The sequence below is a fragment of the Rousettus aegyptiacus genome, unplaced genomic scaffold, assembly GCF_014176215.1.
Source record: "Rousettus aegyptiacus isolate mRouAeg1 unplaced genomic scaffold, mRouAeg1.p scaffold_m13_p_6, whole genome shotgun sequence".
Classification (NCBI taxonomy): domain Eukaryota; kingdom Metazoa; phylum Chordata; class Mammalia; order Chiroptera; family Pteropodidae; genus Rousettus; species Rousettus aegyptiacus.
In genome coordinates this window covers 69,163,243-69,186,459 of record NW_023416309.1, presented here as the reverse complement: position 1 = coordinate 69,186,459, position 23,217 = coordinate 69,163,243, and the positions used below count along the sequence as shown (strand labels likewise).

Genomic DNA, 23,217 nt, shown 5'->3' with positions numbered 1-23,217 from the left:
TCCTACAGATTTGTTCTAAAAATTGTTACATCTTCTACTTTCTTTGCAGTTTCATATAAATTATAGAATCAGTTTGTCTCTACAAAAAATCCTGTTGAAATTTTGGTTGGGATTACTAATTTCGTGAGTACTGACTTCTTCATTATGTTGTCTTTCAGTCCACAGACACAGTATGTCTCTCCATTTATTTAGATCTCCTTTGATTTCTTTCATAAGCATTTTGTAGTTTTTCGCATACACATTTTGTGTATATTTTGATAGACTTATACCTAAGTATTTTATTTTTCAAAACAATTGTCAATGGTATTTTATTTTTAACCTCAGTATTCTAATGTTCATTACTAGTATAAATAAATAAAATCTATTTTCTTGTGTTTACCTTGTGTAATGCAACCTTGCTGAACTCATTTATTAGTCCTAGGATTTTTTTTGTCGGGGGAGGTGATAGATTCCTTGGTATTTTCTACATGGTCATTCATGTCATCTGTAAATAGGAACATTTTTATCAGTTCTTTTCAGATCTTTATTATTTTTTTTTTTGTTTTGCTTTTTCCTTTTCTTGCCTTATTGCACTGATTCAAACCTCCAGCACTATGTAGAATGAATATTGAGTGTAGACATTCTCCCCTTGATCCCTGTCTTGGTGGGGAAAGCATCAAGGCTTTCACCATTAAGTTTAATGTTAACTGTAGGGGGATTTTTTTTTGTTTTTTTGTTTTTTGTTTTTTTTTCCCCCAGATGTTATTTATCAAGTTGAGGAAGTTCCCTCCTATGTTTTATGAGAGGTTTTTTTGTTTGCTTGTTTTAACAAGAATGGGTGCTGAATTTTCTCAAATGGTTTTTCTACATCGATTGATATGACCATGTTGTTTTATTTCTTCAGCCTTTATTAATATGATGAAATACATTGCTTAATTTTCACATCCCTGGAATAATATCCCTAGAATAAACCTAACTTGGTCATGGCGAATAATTCTTTTTATATATTGTTAAATTGCATTTGGCAATGTTTTCTTAAGGATTTTGCATCTATATTCATAAAGAATATTGGTTTATGGATACCTTTTATAAACTTTTTTTTTTCTTCATCTGGTTTTGGTATCAGAGAAATACTAGTTTCATAAAATGAATTGAGAAGTGTTCCCTCTCCTACATTCTGGAAAAGATTATGTAATATTGGTGTTAATTATCTTGAAACATTTGTTGGAATTCTCTTGGAAGCCTTCTGGGTCTGAAGATTTCTTTTTTGAGACTTTTAACAATACAAGTTCAATTTCTTAATAGTTATAGGGCTATTCAAATTATTTTTTTATATTTGGTATATTGTGGTCATTTGCATATTTTGAGTAATTAGTCCATTTCATGTAAGTTGTCAAATTTACATATGTATAGCTGTTCAAAGATATCTTTTTAAAAAAAATTTACAGGGTTTTATAGTGATATTTACTGTTTTATTTCTATTATTAGTAATTTCTATCTTTTTTTCTTTCTTTCCATTTGTACTAGAGGTTTTTTCAACTGTACTTATCTTTTCCAAAAGCCAGTTTTTTTTATTGATTTTCTCTATTATTTTTTTTGTTTGTTTTAAATTCATTTGTTTCTGCCCATTATGATTTCCTTCCTTTTGTTTACTTTGGACTGATTTTTGGTCTTTTTTTTTTTTTTTTTACTAGTTATGGTAAGAACTTATATTTTCCATTTGAGAATATTTCTCTTTTCTAATGTATGGATCTAGTGCTATAAATTTTCCTCCTAGCATTGCTTTGGCTGTGTCCAGTATTTTGATATATTGCATTTCATTTTTTTTACTTCAGTATTTTTTTTTTATTTCCCTTGAGATTTTCTTGTTTTTCCATGGATTATTTAGAAGTGTGTTATTTAGTCCCCAAGTGTTTGGATATTTTCTTTATATCTTTTTGTTATTTATAAGAGAATACACTGCATATGATTTTACTTATTTCAAATTAGTTGAGATTTGTTTTATGAACCCACATGTTTTCTATATTGATGTATGTACTGGAAAAGAATGTATTCTGCTAGTGTTGAGTGGAGTGTTCTATAAATGTTAATTAAATTCTATTGGAATTTTGTTTTCATATGTTCTCGCTAGTTTTGAAAAAAATGAGCTCGTCTTTTGTCAAAAGAGGGGATGTTGAAATCTCCAGTTATAATTTTGGATTTCTCTGTTTTTCCTTTCAATTTTCTCAATTTTTTCCCACATGTTTTTCAGCTTTGTTGTTTATTGCACTCATTTAAGATCAGTATATCTCCTTAGTGAATTGACTTTTTTATCATTATATTATGGTCCTCTCTGTCTCTGTTCATTTTCTTTGTTTTAATGTCTATTTTATCTGATATTAGTACAGCTACTTCTGTTTTCTTTGATTAATGTTTGCATGATGTCTTCTTATCCTTTCATCCTACCTATATGTAGATTTATGTCTTTTGCCAAATTTGGAAAGGTTTTCAGTCATTATTTCTTTGAGTATTTTTTCAGCATGACCTTCTTTATCCTCTTTTTCTGCGACTGTGATAACATAAATATCTAATTTTTTATTATAGTTCTATAGGTCCCTGAAACTTTGTTTTTGTTTGTTTGGGCTGTTTTTTCCCTGCTGTTCAGGAAATTTTTATGGTACTTTCTTTCAGTTCACTTATTTTTGCCTTCACTCCCTACATTCTGCATTTGAACTCATTACTGGGATTTTAAAATTTAGATTATTGCGCTTTTTCAGCTCCAAAATTTTCATTTCATTCTTTTCTGTGCCTTCTTTTATGAGACTTTATTTTTCATTTGTTTCAAGCATGTTCATAATTGCTCATTGAAGCATTTTTATAATGAAAACTTTAATGTCTGTCAGATAATGCTAACATCACTGTCATCCTTTTGTTGACATTTATTGGTTGTCTTTTTTTATTCAGTCTGAGATTTTTCTGGTTTTTAGTATAATGAGTAATTTTTTATTGAGACCTGAGTTGTGAGTATTATATTATGAGACTCTGGATCATATTTAAACTTTCTCTTTTAGCTGGCTTTCTCTAAAGCCAGCAGGAAAAGGTAGAATTCTGCTTTGTTACTGCCAGATGGGAGTATAAGATCCCATCCCCCACTCAGCCTTCTTTGTCCCTGGTCCCCAAAGAGTGGAGTGCTCTTCATTACTGCTGGATGGGAATGGGAATTCTGGCTTCCCAATAAGCCTTCATTCATTCCTCCCTGGCTGTGAAGGGTAGGAGTGCCTCATCATTGCTCTCCACTTGGCTTCCATTAATACCATGGAAGAGGGTGGCCTTGTTACCACTGGGGTATAGTAAAAGTCCTGACCTTCACGGGGCCTCCTGTAACACCACCACCACCACGGGGAGGAGGAAGGATGCTTTGCTACTACCAGGTGACAATGGATGTCTAGGCTACCCACGTGGTTTCCATTGTCACTGCCTAGCAGTGATAAATGTCCTAGCTCTATACTCATTCTTCTCTGACACTTCTACCCTGGCCTGGGTGAGTAGGGTGGTTTGAGTGCCTTGTTATACCCTAGCAAGGGTATACCTCGTTACTCCCTGCTCCCCACTCAGCCTTTGCTGGTGTGGGTGGGCTAGGAAAACAGTTATTTCTGTAGCGTTTGACTGAAATGAGCAGTTATTGTCTATAAATATTCTATGCTGCTAGGCTGCCCCTTTCCTGATCCTTTGGCTACAGAGACCAGGCTTTTATTGAGTTGTTTTGTCTGCACCCATTGGTATTCCAGGTCGCAGTCAAGTCTGGAATATCTGAAGCAAAAAAATCTGGTGTTCTCCAGCCAGTCCACTTTCTTCCCACCTTGTATTTTTCTTATGTTTGTTTTAGATATAATGTCTCAGGGTTTTGTCTGTACTTAATGAAAAGAATATGTTTACTCTGTATTCCCAGAAGCAGAAATCCTCTCACCAAGTTTTTAATATATTATTTGTTCTATATTTTATACATGTTACAATCTTTGATAATTCTAGTCATTGAGGTCTTTGGGGCTCTATAGATGTTGTTTCTTTTTTTCTATCTACTCCTAGTCTCAGTGATTTGTTTTTCATGTGAACTGGTAGTTTGTGTGTTGGGGGCGGTGATTGTGAGAGCGTGAGAGTGAGGAAAGAGAATACACCTGTGTGAGAGAAATCACTGACTGAATCTTATCTCTGAAATCCCAAGGCAATAAGTTGAGAATGCTTTGCTCCAAAGATTTGCATTCTCCTCTGATGTGAGGCCAGGGTCCTAACAGGTTGGGACTACTTCAGCCAGAGTCTAAGCTTTTTCTCTGGGCATGTTAATCTCAGGTTCAAGCCCCTCACTTCCTGGTAGGCCTGACACTGGTTGCCAGATCTTAGTGTTGACATTTGCATTTGTCACTAGGACTCAATGTTGTCTCTCTGTTCGCAGTTTTTCTTTTTGGGGTTTAGGAGGAGGAACCTAATTACATGTGTTACTTAAAAAAATGTCTGGGAACAAAAGAAGTGTGTTTGTTATCCTTGATATAGGTTCTAGTCTGTATCAGCAGACTCTTCAGAATATCTTGTTTGCTGGTTATTTAAGGTTCCTGGTAAATTCCAGTATTGTCCGTATTTTCTCTTGCTCCTAATGTCTCTGTTTTTCTAATCTGTTCATAAATGAAGAGTGGAGAGTAAGTATGAGACTATGTTCCTAGAATGAGACTGTCCCTCGCCCCCTCTTTTTTAACTGAAAGTTTCTAATTTTTCTCTGTAGGGCAGAAAAGACTGAAGTTCTGAGTGAAGACCTTCTTCAGGTAAGATTGTTGTTGGCCCTTAGTTGATAGACACCAAATATTTCTTTCACTTTAAAACCAAGCCATTCGTAATGCTATTTAAACTGCTTAGTTGTCGCTTATACAATTTATTTAAAGGCACAATTTATTCCTCACAGTTTTACCTCGTGTTTTGAATAATGGTTTGGGAAGATTTCTCGGGAGACATTTAAAGCCATTTCATTACATGGTTAGCAGAGAATCCCAGAGTCTTTGAGCACTCTCCCTCCTGGCCTCCAGCATTGATGTCTCCCCAGCACTCCCTGATTGCAAAAACATGGGTCAGACTCTTTTCCTATTATTGTCCAGACATACAACCCATTCCTGACTTTGCTCTCACCCAGTGACTCCCCCTACCACTCTGTCTGTAGGTGGAGAAGCGCCTGGAGCTGGTGAAGCAAGTTTCGCACAGCACGCACAAGAAGCTCACTGCATGTCTCCAGGGCCAGCAAGGGGCAGAGGCCGACAAGCGTTCTGTAAGTGCCCTCCTAGTCCTGGGCAGTTTAAAACTTGCCTACTCCTGGGGCCCTGTTTAGTGTCTGTTTATACAGCCATTTCTGTGTTTGAGAATCTTCCTACAGTGTGGCAGCCCTTCCCACCTCTTCCTGTCCTTGAACCCTGCCCGAAGCATCCCCACCCTCACTAGGCAAGGTATTGTCTCTCTCTTTGTCCTCCCCCAGCTGGGGCAACACAGAGGCTCACAGGTTGTTCTTGAGAGCCCACCTTCAGGGAAACTTTAACCTTCTTCTTACCATACTTCAGCTCATTCAGATTCCACTTGCCACAATAGCACCTTAAGATCTCATGGAAAAAATTATACTGTGGTTTTAGAGGTTACTGTGACCTCTAAAGGCCCTTGAAAATTGTTTTTGCTTTAATGAAACAATTAAGAGAACCTTTTAAATGTACTCTAATGCCTTTGTCTATAATCTGCGTTAGTAATAACAGGCATTGCACAATGTGATTTCATTGGACAGTCGTTGGTGCAAATGGTCGTTGCAGGATTACTTTGCTATTGACCTCCCACCCACTGACCTCCATCAAAGACTAAAATATATTCCTAGATATGTTCCCTTGGCGTTGTAACAGGAGATATGCAATCTAGGAGGCTTTTTTTCTCTCTCCTTCCTTGAGTCTATAATCCACATGTTTGGTGTCTGTTTGACTTTTTTCTGATCCAGAGTTACTGTTGACTTTTCACTTCCTGATGGTCTCCCAGAGCACCTCTCCCAACCTTTCATTGGCTTCATTTCTATTAACTGTCATGTAATGTGCCCTGATTCTTCATCCTATCTCATACTACAGTATAAGAATCTGCTTTGCATGGTCTATCAATCATTCCATTTTCTTCCCAGCTCTGGTTTCATCTTTCTTAATATTTCAGCAGGAATTACTTACATGTGGTAGAAATAAAATGTTCACAGCTTTGAAAAATGTCTTTGGGACTAATTCTGCATCTATCGGGAATTTCAGCAAGGGGAACTCGAACAGTCTAAAGGAGAATTTACAAAGTTGCTTCAGACATAAAATCCTTTAATCAGAGAAATCTCTAATACTAATACAGGACTCCAAGAGCTGTTCTGGGTGGGGTTACACAGCCAGGCCTGCCTGAGACCCACCTCCTTTCTTTTGTTTCAAGAAGTACTGTTTTTGAAATAACTGGTGTATAGTATAGTAGGTTTTGGTATCAAGTACCATCTGAATGTTACCACCGGACACTTGAAACTGGTATTTTCTGTTGATTACTATTAGCATTATTTTTCCTGGGACAAGGTAAAGTAACCTAGATTTGTAGAGTTTTAATTGGATTGAGAGTCTTGCAAATTATATCAGTTAGGAAGAATTTGGCTCCCTGAGTATTCTAAAAAACAGCGTATTCATATACAATTTGAGTTATAGCAAGGCCAGCAGGTCAGGGGATGATTGACACTGGAAAGGAAGGTTGTTACTTACATTTTCCTGGCAAGGGGAGGGCATGCCATGATACTCACAGCCATATGGGGAAGCACCAGGGTCATTCAGAAGGCAGAGCGAGGAAAATATGGCAGGAGTCGTTATCGTGGTTTTCAGGGGAAGGAACAGGTGAGTCAGGGTGAGCAGGTTTAGGATTGGCTAATTTGAAAAATTTCTGCAGGCTGTGGGACACAGGGGCTGCCCTTAGTTGTTTGGAACCTCATCCTGGGTGATCAGGGAAGGTGGATGGAGGTCTATAATGTGGAAACTCCATAAAGGAGTTGGTTGTGGTGTGGGCTTTGGGTTGGTTGGTTTGCATTTGAAAGGCACACTCATGGGAGAGTGAGCTGCTATCTCTAGGAATTGGCCAACCCTGGCAGGGGCAGTTCTTCCAGGGTTAGCAAGGCCCTAGATGTCAAAGTTTCACAATATAAAAAATAAAAGATAGTTAATTTAATATACCAATTAATAGTGATTTCAGCAAAAAGGCACTTTCCATATCACTTAACAAGATATCTGAAGTAGCCAGTCCCAAGGTTTGCTCATCAGTTTTGTTTCAGAATTTCTGCAATGGTCAGGCTTCCCCTTATAGTCATAATGTAGCTGCTGCAGCTCCAGGCATCACATTCTCACATAACCACACAATAGATGCAGGAAGTATGAGGGTGGAGAGAAAATGAATTATCTTTGCATGCTCTTTTCATTTTTATCAGGGAGGGGAAAAAATGTTGCCCAGAATTTCTTTTAGGTCTCCCTATATTCAAGGGAAGCTGAGAGATGAATATATGACAGAGAGAAATGGGTTTGTCATGATTGGCCTGATTCACCTGCTGGGACACACACAGTTGGGCTTCTTTTAGCAGGGAAGACATGCAGTGGCTGTGGTCACTGAGGGCAACAGTCACCCTTGGACAATGATTAACATATAAACCAGGGGACCTATTTAGTTGACCTGGAAGAGGTCTATTATGGAAGTAGATGCTTAAGCATGTATAGTTCAGTGATTTCACTACACAGATTTTAAGTACTTAATTTTGTCAATGATTTCTTGAGCCGATCAGTTTTTCCTTATTATCTTATGACTGATCTAGCTGAAAATAAAGTCAAATAGCTATTTAAAATATTTAACAATCACAGACCTGCAGAAAAAATTTCCAAAGCTAAAATACATTTTTTCAGTTTTTTCTAAAGTTACATGTTGAAATATTTAATGGGAAACATGACACTTATTAATTGCACACACTGAAATGTGTGCCCAGATCTTTATGATTATTAGGTAAGACGTGTCAAGATCTATGGAATGGATGAAAAGAAAAATGAACGAAATGAGGGAAACTGAAAAAAAGAGTAGAGAACAGTAAAAGTAGGAGTGGGGGAACTAATGAATGAACACCAGCCAGGGCTATTGAGTGTCAAGAGAAGGTTGAGAGTGACACTCTCAGAAAGCATGAGTCCAGCCGAAGTGAGCATGTGGGATCATAGAACCTTAGTCAAACTATGGTCATAGAATCTGAGTATTGGAAGGGACTTTAATGGCATCTAGCCTGTGTTCTGCATTTAATTTGAGCACATATAAGTTGCATTTCATCATATCTCTTTTAACAAGCTCATTAACTCTTGAGCAGTTTAGTTACAGTTTCCAACACTAAAATTTTTATCATATACCTTTAAAGGTTTGGCCCTGAAAGCTAGGACTGGCTGCCATGTGGAGTTGAGTGGGAAATGGGTTTTTGTTGCTACTATCTCAGTGACCATAACAGTTATTTTCTGGTGGGTACTGAGTTAAACTAGATTCCTTATGTGGGGTGGAGAATAGAAAGGATATGAATTAGGTTTCCGTCATGCCTTCTTTAGTCCAGGCTAATAGCTGGTTGATTCATAGCTTTTTAAAGCTCTTAATATAATAAAAAATGTTTGTTTGTTTCACCATCCTTGTATTTCTCACAGGAAAGGCACATTTAACAAATACACTGTTAGCATGTGTTAAGTATTTCTCCACCTTGCTCACCAAATACTTAGAAAGTACCAAGTCTGGCACGCAGGGTGGCACATATGCCAAGAGCCAACTACACTCAGTGGGATCCTTGTCCTCTGGAAGTTCACAGTCTGGAGGGAAGCAAGCATCGCACACTGAGTTTGTTAGTTCCTCAGATTATGTGTTGATGCTTAAACTAGCTTGCTAGAAATTAAATAGTGGAAGTGTAAGGACAAGCAAAAGGTAGCAACACCAAAGTGTAAACATGCTTCTAGGATAGAACAACATGTGTGGAGTGACCAGAGAGTTTGGCATTTTTGAGAAATATGAAGGTAGCCAGAGTGATGAGGAGAGGTCATGAGATGAGTCCACAGGGGACCTGATCTCAGCTTGCAGGCTGTAGTAAGGGTTTGGACTTTATCTCTAAGAGCCATGGGAAGCCACTGTTTTAATGAGTAACATGATCAGATTTGTTGACGATTGTGTAAAGAATGAATTAATGGGATGAAGGCTGTGGTGGGAGGAAGGGGCGGTTAGACAAACATGGCAGCAGTCTAGGCGAAATGCAGTGGGAGCAGTGAAGAGGGAAAGAATCAGCACATGTGGCGGGTATTGGATGTAGAATATCTAGGACCTGGCTGCCGAATGGATGTGGGGGTATGAAGAAGGGAGAGGGATTTCAAGGTCCCTGGCTTGAGTCACTGACCAGTCCATGGGAGATGATGAGATCACCTAGTGAGAAAATACGGGGTGAGAAGACAAATGGCCCTTGAATCAAGAACCCCAGGAAATACAGTATGTTAAGCTCTAACAAGAGGACTATCTAGCAAAGAAAACAGAGAATTTGAGAATGGTATTGTAAATCTGTGTACTTGCTCAGACATAATCTTTTATTTTTCCCTTTCCATACCCCTCACACATCTAGTCTTTCACCAAGGCCTGCTGACTCTTTCTCTAAAGCATTTTCGTTTGCTGCAGTGTATACCACCTTAGTTCACACAACTGTCATCTCTTGCCTGAACATCACAGTTCCTAACAGATGTTCCACTCTCCACTTTGATCCCCAACCCCTTTGTAATTCATTCTCTGCACCAACCAGAGTGTTTAAAATGGAAATCAGATGATTCCACTTTCCTCCTTAAATCCTACCAAACAATTCCTATTGAAGAATAAAATCCAAGTTCCTTACCTTGGCCGTGGAACCCTTATGCAGTGTCTTCACATGCATCTCAGAGCTGAGCTCATGCTCCTCTCCCCCTTAGTCATCATTCTGAACTGCACTGACCTGTTATTGAACGCACCTAGCTCATATCTTTGGAGGCGTTGTACCTACTCTGTCCTCCATATAGAATATTCTTATCCAGTGTTTCATGCCAGCAACTTATTGTTTGATTCTTAGTTCAAATGTCACCTTCTCAGTGTGCCTTTCCTCTGCCACCTAATGTGTTTGCTCCCTCCCTCTCCCAATCACTGCACCTTATTTTATTTTATTCATAGTATTATCTGAAATCATTGTGATCACTCATTTTCTCATGTGTCTGTTCCCTATCACTGATACCTGAGCTACATGAGATCTTGTCTTTCCCATCACCGCTATATTCTTAATATCTAGAACAGGACCTGCCATGGGGTAGACAATGTTAAAAGTAGATTTGCGTCATCAATGGATAACCCATGAGTATTTTAGGCATGGAATTTGCCTAACCAGTCAGCAAACTCAGTCAGTCCAGGGCCGAGGCAGATTCCTGGATGTGATGGACAAGCCCAGCTAACCCCAGGCCTCCATTCCTCCTTTCATTTGTGGCCTTAACCCCTCTGCATCAGGGAACACCCCCTACTCCTGCATCTCTCAGGTACCAGACCTCAAGGGACTAGACCCCTTGGGACCACATGGCACAATGGGACCTCTGTTGTATATTCTGATTGGGGGCTGAGCATTGCTGTTTAATTACTAATATTATCAAATGCCTTAGAGGAGGCTGGGCCAGCCCCATGAGGACCCCTCCTGAGGTCCTGTGGCCCTGCAGAGCCTGCCAGTAAAATTTTGTTCTAGCTAAAAGAAAAAAAAAATTTCCTATTCTATACAGAGACAATTTAATATGATGGTTCTGAGTTTAAGCTCTGGGATCCCACTATCCTAGGTTGAAACCTAGCTCTACTGCTTCCTAATTTTGCCTGACCTTGGGTGAGTCGGTTACCCCTATAATGTGTTCATTTCTTTATTTGGTAATGACAATAATGAATTCCTACCCAGTAGCGTGTTTAGTGTTCAGTGAGATAATGAATGTAATTGCCTAGCACAATGCATAACATAAATAAATATTAAAGAAATATAATCTGCTGCTGTTATTATGTCTTCACTGTTAGGCTGAAATGACCATTGACAACTGCTGAGCCTTGAGCAGCAAGGCTGGGCTGTGTCTTTTGGAGTATGAACCACAGAAGAATAGGTTGGGCTTGAAATAAGAGAATAGTAGATACCGATGGAGGATGGAAGGGAGAGAGGGGTGAGGAAGAGAGGGAGGGAGGTAGGCAGGGAGAGAGAGTGTGTGTTTGGTGAACAGAATGGATATTAGAATAGACTTTTTGTCTGAGTCATCCCCCAAACTGTGTTGCTTATGCCCAAGATAATTTTAGAGAGAACAGTCATCTCAGACAAGTCAGATTGACTACTTCTAAACCCTAGAACATTCTGTCTTTCCTTCCCTTAATTCTTAAGTTTTTATCAGCACTCTTGAATCAGAGAAAAGTTTATTTCAATCACCTCTTTTGACCTGGAAAATCACTGGCCAGGCTGAGGATTGCTTAGTAAGGACTTTTTACCTGGGCACTAATATTCACCTGTGTATTCAGTTACTCTCAGCCTAGATCCTTGTTCATAGAGGTAAACGAACTTCAGAGGCTGCTCTAGATTTGTGGACACTTTAATCTAAGACTCAATATCCTTACAGGTGAGGTGGGTAGGGATGAGCAGAGTGGAGGAACAGAGCAAATAATATCTCAGTTGTAAACAGTCATTAGATTCAGTGGGATTAGCACAGTGTTCCACATCCGCTGAGCCCTCAGTTTTTCCTGTCTCAGATAATTTCTTTTGAAATAGAAATAATTTGCAGTCTGTTGTGGGTTACAGTCTACTAACTTCTTCTTTTCTACCACCTTTGGTTATAGTATGTCCCATCCCTTTTTGACATAAAGGTATATCACTTTAATCCATTTTTTCCTTCCTCTTTTTTGATGGCTTCCTTCTAATTTCTTGATTTTTATAACATCTACACAAATAAACTCTCTTTATTAACTTCCACTGAGGTTTTACCCAGTTAACACCCAACTCCCATCCCTGGAATCCAAGTGCTCATTTTCTCTGTAATGCCTCTCCTAGAAGTGAATTCTTCCTATGAGAGTCACCTGTGCCACAAGCACAGGCCCTAGATCATGACAGTTACACCATCAGTAGAGGACTTAAATAAATTTTGTCATCTTCATTCAATGGTCTGTGTAGCCATTAGGGAAAAAAACAAGAACAAAGTAGCTCTGTATGTCATGGTAGGAAATGACCTGAAAGAGGTCTCTAGATGAAAAGGAAAACAAGGCATAGAACGGTGTATATAGTAGACTCATATTTGTGGGGAGATATATGTCTACTAAAAATGGGTACACACACACACATATAAGTGGATCTACTGAGAATATTTATGATAGCATACTCAGGAAAACTGATTACCATCCTGGTCTCTGATGAGGGGAACCCAGTGGCTGAGAGTTAAGAATAGGAGGGAGACTTTTTACTGTAAACCGTCTAGCACCTTTTGAGTTTTGTGCCATATGAATGTATTTCATACTCAATAATTAATTTATTTGTTGTAGATACGTAGATATGAAAAAGAATGAGAAAGAGGAATGGAGAAAGGGTATTCTCCTTGTTAAAATCTTAAGAATTAAAAGGCAATTGAAACAAGAATAATTTTCTCATTTCATGGAATTTTGACACATAATACTACCCTTTTTGACACCTTATTGTATCTCAGAATCATTATTGAGAGTGTTAAGTGACTAGAAATGACTAAAAGATAATGTTGCCTCCCTGGCTCAGGATGAGGGCCCCTACATACATTACCACTTCAAGCTGGTTTTCCAGCATGGATTTTGGAGGACAGATAGATACTTGGCTGTCCCATCCCATCCTCCTCCAGGACTCTGATCAGCCCTGTGGTCCTCAGAGGCTGTTATTGTTATGTTGATCTTGATCTTCACTTATTTACTCAGCAGTGGGAACAGTTTCTGCTTTACTCACTGACAGGGCTAATTGAACTAACCCTTTTCCATATTTGGAAAAACTGTACTTACAGACTGGTAGATATATTTCCCTAAAAGATGTCAACTTCTGGGCTATTAGAAGTTCCCTTTAGTCTTATAGGCAAGATTCTCTCTTACCTTGCTTCCTTGTCAAATTCTAAAGAAGAACTCGGAAAAGCCATGGTCCTGCCCTAAAGGCTAGTCATGCGGCGCCCTGTGCTCAGTATACAACAGAATGGGCTTTTCATGGGAGCTGACCAATTCATTGGGGGTGGGGGCAAAGTCACCTTCATTGGTTGGTTATTAGACTATTTTAGGAATTTGCAGGTTGAAGACCTTTCCTTAGGCCATGTTTCTCAACCTTGGTACTCTTTATGTTTTGGGCTGGGTAATTTGTTATTTCAAGGGAATGTTCTGTGCATTGTAGGATGTTTAGCAGCATCTTTAGCCTCTACCCACTAGATGCTAGTATTGTTCCTCACACTGTGACAACCAAAAATGTCTCCAGACATTGCCAAATGTACCGGGGGGGGGGGGTGTCAAAATAACCCCTGATTAAGAAATACCTTAAACCATGCTCTCTCTGTGAGCGTTAATAATTATACCTGTTCAGTACTTTTTCTTTACTTTTTTTTTTAACCACTTTAGATGTATTTTTTCTGAAAAGTGCTTTAAATAACTTCTTTTTAATAGGTGAGGTGGGAGTAGATGCTATCCTAAGGTACTGTTTCTTGTGCCTTTAATTAAGTCTCTGGGAACTTGTACCTAATAGCTTTGTAGGACAACCAGAAAGTGGTATTTAAATTTAGTTGTTTTAATACTGAATTGCCTGGTCTAGTTTTTATCAAGAATAATGTCTCATTTTATTTGAAATAATGGGGTAGTAAGTTTATCACCTGAGTAAAAGGTGTGCGATTTCAGTGGAGTAGACATGTCTAAGGGCAGGGAAGAGCGACATTTTAGATCCTTTGAAGGCCTTCTCCACACAGGTGTATTCAGCTCTCTCCACTTTTCTTACCTCAGGAACCACTTGAACTTCCATATCGCTCTTGGGGGTTGACTTACCTCCCAAGCTCTTCCTGAGGAAACCATAGAGGGTCCAGGTTCCTAAGTTCTAGTGGATGAAGCTCTGAACATCTGTCTTAGAGTTCATCCCTCTCTCAAGTTGCTTAGTTGTCTGTCTCAGGATTGGAGTTATTTTAATCTGATTGTAGTCTTCTTAAACAAGCCCCTCGGTGGTCCCCAAATGCCCTTGGAGTGAAATCCCAACACCTGCCTCTGGCCAACAAGGCCCCACGTGATCGCACCTCTGCCCTCTTCTCCCTCCACTTTCCCTGTCACACACTGTGCTCCAGCCACGTTGACCTCCCTGGGAACCTTGAGCTGACCATTCTGTTTCCCTCCTCAGGGCCTTCGCACTTGCAATTTTCTCTCCCTAAGATGTTTTTTCCAGATCTTCTTGAGGCATGGCTGACTTGTTCTCTTACTTTAGATTGCATTTTAAATGTTACTCCCTCTAAGAGGTCCTCCTTCATCATGGCTCCGTACCCCACAGCTGCCCACTCTACCCTTTATGCTGCTCTCTCTTTTCCACAGTGCTTCTATCTTTTTGAAATGATCTCCTTCATAGTTTCTGTATTTATTATTTGTCCCCCTCTACTGGAATGTAAGTTTTGTGAGAGCAATGTCTAATCTCATTTACCACAGATGTACTACCTGGGTAGGCACTCCATAAATACTGGATTAGTAAGAAAATTATAACCGAAGCTCTCTGTATAATAATGCTCTGGGCTGAATGTAGTTTAGTCTCTTTCCATTTGAAGAGCTATCTGTGTATCAGTGTGTACTGGAAGACCTGAAGATATGCCAGCAGTTCTTAACCTTGTTTTGAGTGTGTGCTGGATAATTTTGGCTCAGCAAGGAGAGGGCTTGTTGATAATAAGGGGGGACTGGGTCACACCACACTCCTGTAGTAGTAACATGCTTCTTGCTCCCTCCCTCCCTTCCTCCTTCCCCATATAACATAAAATTTACTATTTTAACTATTTTAAATTGTACAATACAGTGGCATTTAATACATTCACAATAGTAGATATGCAACTACCATCTTCTAATTCCAGAACATTCTCATCACCCCAAAAGGAAACCTCATACTCATTAAGCAGTCACTCACTGTTCCCCCTACCCCCAGCCCCTGGCAACCAATAATCTATGTTCCGTCCTTTTGGCTTTGTTTATTTAGGACATTTCATATAAATAGAATCATACAATATGTGCCCTTTTCTGTCTGGCTTATTTTACTTAAGATGATGTTTTCAAAGTTCATCCATATTGTAGCATGTATGAAGACTTCATTCCTTTTTATGGCTGAATAATATTCCATTGTATAGATATGCTATATTTGTTTAGCCATTCATCCATTTAAACAATTGAGCTGTTTCTACCGTTTGGCTATTGTGAGTCATGCTGCTTTCACGTTTATGCACATGTTTTCCCTTAACCATCTGTTTTCAGTTATTTTGAGTCTATACCCAAGAGTGGAATTGCTGGGTCAAATGGCAATTCTTTTAACTTATCGAAATAGTGCCAAACTTTTCCACAGTACTACATCATTGTACATTTTCACCAGCAGTGCAAGAAGGTTCCAGTGTTTCCATATACTCCCCAATACTTATTTTCTGATTTTTAAAGATATGTATTATTAATATTATAGCCATCCTAGTGTGAAGTGGTATTTCATTGTGGTTTTGATATGAATTTCCCTAATGACTAATGATGATGAGTATATTTTCATGTGCTTGTTGGCTATTTTATATCTTCTTCGGAGTATGCCTTTATCTTGAAGCTTACATTCTTTGTATTGTAATTGTATGTGAACATTTTTTTCTTTCCTTCTTAACCATAAGTTGCCTCATTTATGAAATGAGGCTAATGTACTTCTCAAGTGAGAGATTAGTTTTGGGAAACTAAAGCATTGCTCCAATTTTGTTAAAAATTTTTGAAATTTTCTTTTTTTTTTCTTGTTGCTATCCTACTTGTGTTAAAATGCAGTTTGTAAACCTTATTTTCCAAATTGACAAATTTAATTCAGTTGTAATTTTCTGAATTTCGACATCTCTGCATCTAACCCATCATTAAATCCTATAAATTTTTCGGTTTTAAAGATAAAGGCATTTTGTTTCTTAGCTAATATAGTATCTAGGTGAGTAGTTGACTTTTTGCTATTTTAGAGTAAGCAAGTGACTGTTGAAAGTAGTTTTCATTACAACCGTTTTTTTCTTTTTCAGAAAAAATTGCCTTTGACAACACTGGCTCAGTGTTTGATGGAAGGGTCAGCTATCCTGGGAGATGACACACTTCTTGGGTAAGGTGACACCACATGTGGGTTTGCCAACTCTAGGTAAGTCCCCATCTGTTAAAGGGGACTACAACTGCTCAGAGAAATACTGAGGACACCTTCAGTCTGGCCGAGGCCTGGGTGGAGAAGAAGAAAACATTACCATTGAGAAATCAAAACCTCAGGCCCCAAAGTTATATTTACATTGTCTGTGCAGCAAGGCAACTCACAAGTGGAGAAATTATCATAAAACTGTTGAAGGACAGTTGAAATCCCTAGGGCTCCAGCAGAAGCAAATATGAATGTCAAATGTCAGAACTTATGGGATTCCCAGAAGAACAACCCTGGCTGATTTTGGGTTCACAAATGAAAACAAACCAAAAATAGAATCATCATGAGAGAGAATCCTCAGGCACAATCAGTGGGAGCATTTTTACCCTAAGAACTAAAAATAATAAGACAGTATGAAATAAAATGTAATTATGTTTAAAATGAAATTTAAAAATTAAATAGAGACAGTGTTTGCTATGGCAGCACATATACTAACAATGGAATGATACAGAGAAGGTTAGTATGGTCCCTGTGTAAGGATGAGTTTGTGAAGCATTCCATATTTTTAAGAAAAAAAGTTTTAACTAGATTTATTATGGTGATCATTTTGCGATATGTACAAATATTGAATTATTGTGCTGTACACCTGAAATTAATATAATACTGTATGTCAATTATGCTTCAATTTGAAAAAGTAAGAACAAAATAATTCTTGACAGAAGAATCAAACAAAATAAAAAAAGAATAAGCAGACTCGAAGAAAATAAAACAATAGAACTTTTTAAAATTCAAGTTATACTTACTATAACCTAAAAACTTAATTGGATGAGCATCATCTTGGCATTCTGGGTTTCCATGATGGGGATTCTTGTAATAAAGTTCTATTATCTGAACCAGCTTTTGCACATTGGAAAGTGACCATCAGATTAATTTATTAACTCAAAAGTCCATTCAATTATTCAATAAAGCATCACTAAGTGCAAAAAAAGTAAATAAATATTAAAAAATTAAAACTTAATTGAGATAAACTGAAAATTGCACTCAAATAGAGAATTGGCGAACTTGAAAACATATCTGCAGTCACTCTCTAGAATGAATAAAATGAAATACAAGAGATAGGGGTGTAGGCAATATTAAATGGAGAGGCAGAGAGGATAGAATACAAAACTATGTCTTGTAGTAGTTTCTGAAGAAGAAGATATGCAGAAGAGATGTTTATGGTTGAATTTCTCTTTTCTAGATTTGAAGAAAAACATGGTCTTTAGATTTAAGAAGCACAAAAAGTCCTGCTTGAGATGAGCAAACAGAAATCATTCCTGGACACATCATAGTAAAGCAAATTATTAACCAAAAGAGAGAAATGTAAATTTAACTCGAGAAAAAGATAAATATAAAAGAGCAATTAGACTGATAAAAGACTCTTTATTCATCAGCCAAAATAAATGCCAGGAAATAACGGAGGAAAATCTTCAAGTATTAAGCCAAAATATATGAAAACTAGAGTCTATGATAAATTAAAGCATTATTCAAGAATAAAGGAATAATAAAGATATTTTCAGGCAAACATTTAGAGAATTTATTACTCATATATCCTCACTGAAAGAACTAGTTAAGTTTATTTGAAATAGATTATACCCAGAAGAAAGGAATGAAATGTAAGTATCAGGATAGCATTTAAAAAAAAAAAGTGAATGTGGTGTGGAAATGAAAAAACTCTTTTCCCTCTACCCATTTTAGGTTCCTTTACTGTGGCTCTGCAAATTAAATTGGCAAAAGACAGGTTAATAAGAGAAAAGCATACATATTTTATTACTGTGTACAGTGTGTACCCATGGAAGAACTCGGTGATTAATAACTCAAAGGGGTGGCTAGAACTTGAGCTTATATAGAATCTTAACAAAAGAACAATAATTTTTAAAGAAGTGGCAAGACAAGGGAAAAGAAATTTGAGTTTCTGGGGTGACAAATTGTGGGAAGGCAAATATATGGGGGAATTATGGAAAATAAAGGCTTACTTAGTAAGGTCTGCTATTCCTTTGGTGCCTTCTCTAGGTTTCTAAGAGTCTAGAACTGTCTCTAGTGGTTAACTTTTGTCCATCCTGGTAGAGAGGGAAAGGGGGACACTTTTATAAATTTATGTCCTCCTTTTAGCCAGTGGCAGGTGGGGTGGGCAGAAAGCTTATTTTGTATCCACTTCTTCTCAGTTGTCTTCAGCTCAAAATAACCCTTATGCCATTGTGGCATATTTTGGGGCGACATATTCACCCTTCAGTGTAAAGAAATGTAAATAACCATGAACTAAAAGTAGCAATATAATAATTAATTTGGGGAATATTTACAGGAGGCAAAACTAAAATATTGGAAAATGCCAGGAAAGGAAGAGGAATTAGTGTTTTATGTTTTTGTATTGAGAGGAAGATAAAGATATTACATTTAAATTTAAAGTAAATGTGCATGTTAGAAAAATAAGAGTAACCACAAAAAGAATAGAAATAGAATGCATAACTTCAAAATTAGTAAAAGGAGGAAAAGGGAAATAAAATATAAAAAGGGACTAAAAGAAAAAAGCAAAGAAAAGCATAATAAATAGAACACAGAAAATGGAGGTAATTGCTGAATATATATCTGTAATCATAAGAGATGTAAATGGAATAAACTCAACTGTTCATAATATGGAGAATCTCAGGTGGATAAACATGAAATTGTCATATGCTGTTTCTAAGAGTTACAGCTAAAACATGACACAGCAAGATTGAGAGTAAAGGGATTGAGGACACCCAAGTAAAGATGACAGACTGAATACGCACATCTGATTTTGTTCTCTTCCAAATCCACTATAATAGTTTTTTTTTATTATTATTATTTTAAAAGACATAAATCCACAAAGGCAGGAAAAACAGGAGAGAAGACAATGGTAGCATAATTTTGTGAACTATAAAACATATAATTGACTGAGAACTGACTTAGCAAGTCCCCTAAATCTGACTCCTAAGGAAAAAGGAGGATATGAAGAGAGTCAACATTATCTACTCTCTGAAATACTGACAAAGCTCAGCATTGGTGGTACCAGGCATCTCTGGAATAGTGGGTCTTTGGGGGTGGGGAGGTGATTGAAATTATGAATGTGAGTAAAACGCCATTCAAGTACTACTTGGATTGCTCAAACCCAGCACTTACCTCACCTTTGGGAGACTCTCATCCTCATGCCTCACTTCCCAGCCAGATTCTGGAGCTTTATTCTCTGCAGGGGGCAAAACAGTGTCTCCCACTAGGGATACCAGGTAAGGGTGATTAAAGAAGAGACTTAAGTGCTCTAATGCAGCCAGATGCCGAGACTCTTCAGCTGTCTTTCTCTATGCATGCAGCCCCCAGGCCTCTACTCTCTAGGCAAAAGAGTAGAAGAGCCTTATTTGGGGTATCTGACAGTGCAACAGGAATGAACTAGATCTGAAGATATTGAAGGAGACAGAGCTCCAATGAATGGCCCAGCTAGATCAACTTGCTGATGATCTTCACTCCATTCTCTGAGCTCCTTAGTCTCCACCCTTAAATATAGATAGGCGGCAGAGATCATGAGACATTTGAGGAGGGTCTCTAACCTGAAACCTAGATACTAAAACAACTGAGAAAATAATAAAAAAGTAAAATTAGGAAGAAATAGATGTTGTGTAAGAGAGGAAGATTTCAGGAAAACAATCACTTAATATTTTCAAGTGAAAAAATAATGCCTCTATTAGATAAAAAATAGAATGTTAATAAAAAATCTTTATAGAAAATAACATTCAGAGAACAAAGCAAGCTTCATAGTAACGAAAAATATGACATTATCAGTAGAAGATTTGGAAAATAAAGCTGAAAAAAATCTAGAAAAGAGAGCAAGAAGGAAAATAGAAAAGTTGGAAAGCAGAGGAAGTCTTAGGCTTCAGTGACAAGAGTTCTGAGAAAAGGAAAGGGAGAAATCATCATTATCAACATCTTCTGAAAGAGTATTCCAGAACTGAAGTATGTGCATTTCTACATCTCAGGGCCCACTGAGCTCCTAATGCAATAGAAAAAAGTTAAACCTATGTCAGGGCTTACCACTAGTGAATACTAGTGACAAATAAGATTCTTCAACCTTTTAGAGAAAATAAATTGTCATATATAGAGGATCACAAATCTGAATGGTTTCAGATCTGCCAAAAGCGACAATGGAAATTAGCAGATTATTGAATAATACCTTCACAATCCTCAAGGGATATGATGCTCTGTATAGAATTCAGTATCCTGCCTAGCTGTCAATCATTGTAAAAGTAAAAGAGAATGTTGTGATGTGCAAGGTCTCAAAAGTTGACTCCCCACCCACAATTTCACAGGCCGCTAGAGCAAGTTGTGCTCCAAAATGCGGGACTGACCAAGAATGATAGACATTGCGTATAGGAAACAGAACAAGTCAGCACAGGACAGAGAGAAAGAGAATCCCAGGAAATTGTGAGGGAAGATTTCAGGAAGATAGCTCTGCCCAGGGATACAAGGCGAACTCCAGTCTAGACTGACACAGGTCTGAGAGAGACTAATTCAAGAAGATGAAATTCATTCACATCAAATGTGGTTTGTTGTCTTAAGAGACAAATTAGAAAAGAACAGAAGATTTCAGGTTCAATCAGGTCTTAGCAAACCAAACCAAACAAAGCAAGGTAATTGCTAACTCCAGAGGGAACGAATAAATATACAAGACCAGTAATCATAATACATTACCCAGCTTTACTCTGAATAGTATATGGGGTCAAAATGTTGTGTAAATACTAAATGAATGGACAGAGGGGAAATGTAAAGATAGCTAAATTCTCATTTTTCATAGTTGATAGTCAATAGCTAATGTTTCAAATTAAAAAAAAAAGAAGAAGAAGTAGCATTAGAAATATGGAGGCAAGTAATAGAAAAATCAGATAAAAGACACCATTAAAAAATCTACAAAGATAAACCACAGCCTGGGAGTTGACATTTGCAGCAGATTTGAAAAAGAATTTGAATCCACTCTACATCCATACACATACCTAGTGGTATATAAAGAACTCCTGAAATGAATTCAAATAAATAGATCCTGATACAAAAATAGCCAAAGAATATGAGTGGGCACTTCATGGAAGAGGGATCCTGAATGGCCCAAAACATGAAAAGATATTCAGTCTTACCAGTAGTCAAAGAATACAAATTAAAACCAGAATGAGATAATATTTTGTATTCACCAGCTTGGCAAAAATTAAAATTCCTACCAGTACCAAGGGTTGGCAAAAAGACTGAGCATTAGGAACCCTCACTTGCAGCAGTGAGAGTGAAGTTAGTATCATTTCAAGAGCAATTGGTCATCTCTAGTAAGGTTAAGGGTATGCACATCTTCTTTCCTTTGCACATAAAAATTCTCACACATGCAAAAGAGACTGCACATATGCACTGCAGCACTGCATGGAATAGCCACAAATTGTTGACTATGGGAAGGCTTAATAAATGGTGGTATATTCCTAGAATGGAATTCTATACAGCAAAATGATCTAATTCTGCATGTATCATGGTGGCTAAGCCCCAAAGATAATGATGAAATTAAAAAGCAAGTAATAGAAGAAGAGATTCAGTGCTAAACCATTATGTTAACTTTTTAAACCAAGTGATGTAGCAGTATTATATATAATATGTGAACACACATATTTGGTAAAAAGTATAAAATATGGACAGGAAGGGTACGTACTAACTCTAGAATAACAAATGGCCTCTTCTCATACTCTCATTCATTTATAAAAACTTTTTACATGACTTTCAGTTAATATGGTACCATGCAAAAGGAGGACTGCCCATATACCATTCATGGGTAATTAACGTCTTTTAAACATAGTATTCTCTCATCTAGGAACATGGTATAACTTTCTGTTCATTCAAATCATTTGTTATTTCCTCGTTATTAGTAAACTTTGGACTGGTTTTTCCATTCCAATTTTCCATTGGATAATCATCTATTCATCCTGCATTAAATAAGTTTATATAGTTTAGGAGAAAGAATTTTCTTTCTATTAGAGGCTATTGAAATTGCTTTTTCAATGGGTTCTAATAGAAAAAATAGAAATTTAGTTTTTGGTATATTTTGAAGATGTCGATTTGTTTTTGCATCCATTTTAGCTAGTTTCTTCAGTGCTCTCAAGGAGATAGAAACATCTGGCTCATTTTAGGCCTGTTGATTTGGCACATGTAAGTCTGTTCTCTCCACATCTCTCATGTTTCCCTATATGTCCCATTTACCCTAGGCACACAGTAGGGACTTAGCATCATTAAAAAAAAATTGATAATTTCAGAAATGAAAATGGATGGAACAGGTTGGTAGTTAGAAGCCATGGAAATCAACCAGTATTTTTTTTTTTTTTTCAAGAGAACAAATCCACTTTATTTACTTTGAATAAATTTAAATCCATTAGGGGTACAACATTACACAGATTCCATGTCCAATGGCCTTAGCAGGAAGGTTACTTTGGAATTTGGCACAAACCATGCCACTGTTCCCACAAGCATGAGTTACCTTTACCAGATTACCCGGGTTTTGTTCAATTTGCCACCAGGAATCACTGTGTGGTTCTTTGCCTTATACCCATAAGCACATCCCTTGCCTAGATAAAACTCAGTCTCATCTTGGGTATAAATACCTTCAGTTTCAAGAAGAACTATATATTTTCTCTGGTTCTGGAGATGCTGCTTATAGCCAGCAAAAAAGGCCTTGGACCGTAGCCTTCCAGACATATTTGTCATTTTAGAAGTCCTGTTCTCAGCAAGCCTCCGCAGGCTCCAAGATGGCG

At 37.6% G+C, this 23,217-nt stretch overlaps 1 protein-coding gene and 2 pseudogenes across 5 annotated transcripts in view; 2 read left to right on the top strand and 1 right to left on the bottom strand.

The window, feature by feature from the left end:
- ARHGAP44 (Rho GTPase activating protein 44) overlaps nucleotides 1-23,217 on the top strand; it is a 181,106-nt gene that overhangs the window by 94,257 nt on the left and 63,632 nt on the right. For all 5 annotated transcript variants that reach the window (XM_036223806.1, XM_016158063.2, XM_016158065.2 and 2 more), the window contains exons 2-4: nucleotides 4,733-4,772; nucleotides 5,162-5,266; nucleotides 16,299-16,375. In XM_036223806.1, coding sequence (XP_036079699.1) covers nucleotides 4,733-4,772; nucleotides 5,162-5,266; nucleotides 16,299-16,375 — 222 coding nt within the window. The remainder of the gene's footprint in view (nucleotides 1-4,732; nucleotides 4,773-5,161; nucleotides 5,267-16,298; nucleotides 16,376-23,217) is intronic.
- Nucleotides 16,867-16,966, top strand: LOC118604410 (annotated as a pseudogene).
- LOC118604033 lies at nucleotides 22,839-23,161 on the bottom strand (annotated as a pseudogene).